A 6,000-nucleotide genomic window follows, 5' to 3' on the forward strand; every position below is an offset into this window, starting at 1 on the left:
GGAGATGCAAGAAGCAGCACAAAGTATCATTGTCCACAACGAAAACTGAATATCGTGCAATGGCCACTACAACTATGGAGCTTGTGTGGCTTAGAAGTCTCCTCAGTGATATGGGCATAATCATCTCTACACCTTCAAATATGTGTTGTGACAATAAAAGCGCAATTTATATCGCAAGCAACCACACCTTCCATGAGCGTACTAAACACATTGAGATGGACTGTCACTATGTTCGTGATGAATATCTAAGAGGTACTATAGCATTGTCGTACGTTAAATCTGAGTACCAGTTAGCGCATTTCTTCACCAAAGCTCTTGTTGCTCCTCGTTTTATATTTCTTCTCAACAAGCTTCAGCTCATGTCCCCGTAAAGCTTGAGGGAGGGTATTAAAATATATGTATTCATGTATATATATACTAATTGATATCCCATCATACCCGATAAAGGGTATTTCTGTAATTCTGCCCAATAAGGGCATTTTAGTCTTTTCTTTTTCTTTTATTTTCCTTTCCTCTTTTTCTTTTTCCTATTTTTATTTTTTCTTTTTTATTGTAAATGCATTAAATGCATAATGCATTGGGGGTCCCAACTAAGAGTTGTTGGACCCCCAACGGTCACATATGTGACCATTGGGGGCCCAACGACTCCTTGTTGGGCCTCCCAATGCCCACTCTCTCTCACTCTTTTCCCTCTCTCTCACACACACACACTCTTTTGCTTATAAATAGAGGGGTAAACCCCTTTGTAATGAGTGGCTTTTACAAGCCCATTTCTTGCTTTATAAGATCTTTCTTTTTAGCAAGTCATTGTTGGCTTTGTGTTTTGTCGATTGTGGACTTGTTCTTTGCATTTTGTTGTGAATGTCCATTATAGGATATTGTGTTTATTTCTGCTTATTTCACTACAGGATGCCCCATATTAACTACATTTTTGTTGATTACTAGTTGGCAGTGAATTATATATCTGTGACATGTTTTAGATTTTTAGTTCATGATTAACAGTCCATCATGTGTGTAGGAATTAGGAATTTGCAAGATGTAGCATAATTATGCAGCTTTGAATGTGGTATATATAGAGAGGAAAATTAATAGCTCCTAAACATGTTTATGCCCTAAACATTCTAAAAACATAGCTGCAGGTACTTTTGGATTAATCCAAACCTTTGGATGTGTTTATCATTGCTTATTTTCTAAAACAATGATTTGGATCAAATCAAATTAAGAACATCTGATTTTTATTTGATATAGTGCAATATGAGCCATTGATTTTTTATCATTCTAAAAGAACATCTAAACATCAAAAATGTCTAATCTAGTACATGTTTTCTGATGTCCAAGCTATAGAAAACACAGTTGTAAGTTCTGATTAAGCAAACAACGCGAAAATTTGCCCCTTGAAATTGTTTAGGATGGTTTAGGAGATAAGGACTGCTTAGGACATACATACAATTTTTTCAATGTTCAAATCAAAATAAAATCAAAATCTGAAATCCTTGAATTGGTTATTCACTACAATAAGTGTATGCATCAAAAGAATATGCATTAGCAAAGCTTCAGAGACCAAGGCAATATTACAAAATTCTCAAGAATTAAATACTTTCACTCTTCTACTAAGCCAAAGATCATATTCCGGATAGAAGCTTAGGGGTTGCGGAAAAACACAGAGAACTGATTGACAAGCCTCTGTTAAGTTGAAATAAAAAACTAAACTCATGTGTGCAAATGAACCTATTTCATTGACTATTCCATTCTAAATACAACTCAAATAAAAAATAAAAATTAGCAAAAGTGTGTGGGAATCAGAATATCAACTAACAAAGTCAAAACAAATCCATTAAAGCAGTACTCACCATCTCTGTAAAGGTGAGATCCCAAAGAACTAGGCACTCCTTTGGGATCCTTCCCATCCCACTGCCATTGTGTTTCTGATTTTAGAGAAGCATAACGTTGATCGGGATCTAGTTGTGGAGCATCTGACCTTCCTGCATAAGGATCCAACCCAGGACTTTGATGCATCCTTTGTGCAGCCATGTGCTGCATCTGAGCAACTACCGACGGGTTCACATCTGAACGAGCATAATGATCCTGGCGCCTCATGTTCCTATAACATCATAGAATGTTGAAGAGTGAAAACTAATTCTGCATAAGTTGACAGCAAGGAAAGCAGGAATGCCCATCAAAAGATAGAAGAAAAAAAATATCTTGTGTAACCAAGAGTTTAAACATGAAAAAAGACTGTCACACAATAAAATTTCAAATATGTTGCCTCTGGGTTCCATCAATAGTTGTTTTTTTGGCATTCTAGAGGATGCAAGTTTAGAACTGGCAACCAACAGTAACCAGAACCCAGAAAGCATTCAGAACATGCCAAAAAAGAGGAATTGCCTATGGAAATACCAGCAATATTTTAAAGAAAATACCTATTTTGGAAAGAATTGATGACTAAAACTAGAGGTAATATATCGTTTTAAAACTGTTAGCAGCTTCAATACCATGATCCTGCCATACTTTTCTTTCTCCATATTGTGACTTGAATAGCATCTACATAATCCCTTTCTATGTTTTTTATATTCTTCTACTTTTTATATTCGGCGTAATATTGATAACAGTTTTTTATTATTTGCTTTCCTGCTTTTGCTTTTCAATTGTGTCAAGATTTTCCAAGAAAAGCATTGTTTTGAAACCCTTTTCGAGATCATGTCTCCACCAAAAAATTGCCCCTCTTTCTCATACATATTACACTCGCAGACTAGGGTTGTCAACAGGCCAAACCTGCAGGGAATCTAACGAGTCCATCTCGATGTTGAGGTGTCAGGCCCAATTCAATATCTGTCCAGGCCTAGCTTAGGTAGAAAAGAAGTCCAATGTCACCTTCAGAAACTCATGCTTCATTTTCTCCAAGTACCAATTAGCACGAACCAAGATGCAAAGGAAACCCGCATTTATAAACATGCGCCTTAACAATTTTCAAGCAAATACCAAAATTGCGGTAAGTAAAGCTAGCATTCTTTACCTAATAATCATATGGTCAAGAGTTCATTGATAATGTATCACTGTTTGTATACTAAGATAACTATGTCTTAATCAAATAGTCACTTCTTAGCACTCAAAACACCGTGTGCAGAGTCCATCTCAACTGCAGAGAAGATGAACTGGCCTCACAGCATAAAGCTCAACCAACTCACAATATATTGTGCAGAATTTCTACTTAAAACTGCAGGAAAATGAACTAACTTAAAAGCAAACCGATTAATCAGGAGAATGCAGCAATAAAAACTAACAAATCACATGAAATACCAGCCAACCACACAAAAAATAGAAGATGGATTTCATTAAGGACAGATTATGCACGGTTTTATTACCTTGTGTAGATCGTGCACACACCGTGACACCAAACCAAACCGTCTTGGACGTCAAAAGAGTGAAACTCACTCGCCTACTCCTTCCTCTCCAACGCCAAACCCTAATCCAGTGATGCCAAAGCAAATCGAACCACAATTTGCGTTCAAATGGTTAACGAACAAGGAGAAGACAGAGGGTTGGGAACTAATTTGCCTGGATGAGGATTCAGACGTTAGCTAAAACCCTAGAAATCTTTGGTAATCTACGTTCAGTAATGAAGGAAACATGAAGAAAAGAAGGAGAATAAAAGGGGATTCGGTCTCTTTCAAAAGCACATGAGAGAGAGAGAGAAAGAGTTACTTGGTGGGAAATGGCAGCAGGAAGCCCCACGAACCCCGCGAACCAGGACGCCGGCGGAAGCAAAATCGAGGGGGAGTAACGAGGGACGTCGAGGATAGAGCGTCGCGCGAGAGCGAGACGGGGTCCCCGCGTTTTGGGATATTATAAGAAAACCAGTTTCCGGGAATTTCCTTTTTTCTGGATTTTCAAAGTCGTCTTAGTCATGTTTTACTTCCCACTTTTTTCCATTTTTTTATTGTTTTTCGTTAAATTAACCGTATAGATGTCATCATCTACATGGTTTGTGATTAGCAGGAATGGGCCTTTGGATCGCCCGATTATGACACATTTTTTAGTCTTTAAAAATCAAGGCCCTACAATTACGGGTGTCAACGGGTCGAGCTTGGTTCGGACTCAGGTGGAATCAGGCTTGGACCAGATTTTCTGTTATAGTATCGGTTCTAGACTCGGGTCTAATTAGGTTAATTATAAGAAAAACCATACCTGTACCCCATAAGAACTACGAGAACCAAACCGGGACCATACCCTGTAAAACCATATTTTTTATTATTTTTACATTAAAATTTTGTGGGTCAGGTCCGGGTTTGGTATAAATTTCACAAACTATACCCGGATTCATGTATTAATCGAACCTTCGAGTCCAGACCCAGGTCTTAATCGAATCTTCTTATTTATCACCGAGAAAAAACATCTTAAAAAGTAGAAGCTCGGTAGGCACATATCGAAGTAGGCAGCTCTCTCTCTCTCTCTCTCTCTCTCTCTCTCTCTATATATATATATATATATATATAATCATACCCAAATTGTGGTGAGCAGGTGCATACCAAAGTTAGGTGCCTATCGTGAACGAGCAGGGGTTCTCATTTTGCAAAATTGACACCAAAAAATGTGTTCGTCAAAATCGATTTTCTAGAAAATGATACTTGGATTGTTGTTGTTTTATGAAAAAAATGTGGACTTTTAAGTTTGAATATTTTTTAAAATTGTAAACCATCTATTTTCAAACCTTATAAAAACCAATCCATATTTGGAAATCAAATGATCTATGACTTTATTCCTATAAAATCAAGCATGTAGAACACACCTATTCGGTTGTTTTTGAGGAAAACATGAAAACACCCTGCAAAAGTATGGTAAGCTAGCCGTGGGCATCGATTAGAGCATATAACTACCCTCTACTCATAGATGAACTCTTTGAACATCCAATTTCAACACGTGAGTAGGTTTTTATAAGGTTTGAAAGTCGGTGATCTATAATTTTTATAAATATTTATGTTCAAAATTTCATATTTTCATTAAAAAAACATGATAAAAGTATCAAAATCTAAAAAATAAACTATGTTGAAAACATTTGTAGGTTCATATTTGCAAAAAACACCCCCAAAACCCTTGTTTGCTTACAGTAGGTTCCTCACTTTGGCAGGCACCTACTCCCTACTCTCTCTCTCTCTCTCTCTCTCTCTCTCTCTCTCTATATATATATATATATATATATATATATATATATATATATATATATATATATGTGTGTGTGTGTGTGTGTGTGTGTGAAAAATAATTGTATTGTATGACAAATTTAACGTGCTTTTTCAAATATCTCACAAATTTTGAAATTTGCCCATATTCTCAACTTATTAGGACCTTTTTATCCTTCGCATGAGCAAATCCTCCAATTTTAGCATGTTGCATTGCAATGCTCTCCTAATCTTGCTAAATCTTACTAAGAAGGAAATTCATATGATATTTCTTTCAAAATCATTAATTTTGCATAAATAGTAAGAATATCGTGACACAAATTGCAAAAATCTTTTGTGAATTTTATCAATGGTTTTGCATTGCTATGCGAAAGTTTGCCTCTATGCAAAATTCATAAAAAGTTTGTGGAATTCATGAACTTTTGCATGTTGTCAACATATAGCGATGTGAAATTCTATTTTAGCATGTGAATTTATATATATGTAGGCGATTAGAGTACAAATTTCATCAAAAGTTTCACATTGGTGGTTATGAAAGTCTACTTTCAATGCAAAATTCATGAAAAGTCTATGAAATTCATGGACTTTCGCATGTTGTCGACTTTAAGCAATGCGAGATTTTGTTTTAGCGTGTGAATTTACCTATATATACATGTTTAGAGTGTGAATTTCGTCAAGAGTTTCATGTTGGTGGTTGCAAAGTTTTTGAAATATTTGCATAAATTCTGAAAGGTCTGTGTAAATCATAAAGTTTTGCATGAGGTGATGCAAAATTCTTTGTAAGCACGAGAATTCAGCAATTATTAAAAGTGATGTTTTGTTT

The 6,000-nt window shown here is 35.9% G+C and overlaps 1 protein-coding gene across 1 annotated transcript in view; it reads right to left on the reverse strand.

Moving 5' to 3' along the window:
• Positions 1–3,813, reverse strand: part of LOC149828836 (uncharacterized) — a 39,302-nt gene extending 35,489 nt beyond the window's left edge. Inside the window, exons 1-2 of the mRNA XM_090017754.1 lie at positions 3,703–3,813; positions 1,851–2,101 (exon numbers count right to left, since the gene is read on the reverse strand). Coding sequence (XP_089873880.1) covers positions 1,851–2,097 — 247 coding nt within the window. The 5' untranslated portion in view covers positions 2,098–2,101; positions 3,703–3,813. The remainder of the gene's footprint in view (positions 1–1,850; positions 2,102–3,702) is intronic.
• Positions 3,814–6,000: the final 2,187 nt, after the last annotated feature.

Source organism: Nuphar pumila, chromosome 9 (genome assembly GCF_984573655.1).
Source record: "Nuphar pumila chromosome 9, dmNupPumi1.hap1.1, whole genome shotgun sequence".
In the NCBI taxonomy this organism is placed as follows: domain Eukaryota; kingdom Viridiplantae; phylum Streptophyta; class Magnoliopsida; order Nymphaeales; family Nymphaeaceae; genus Nuphar; species Nuphar pumila.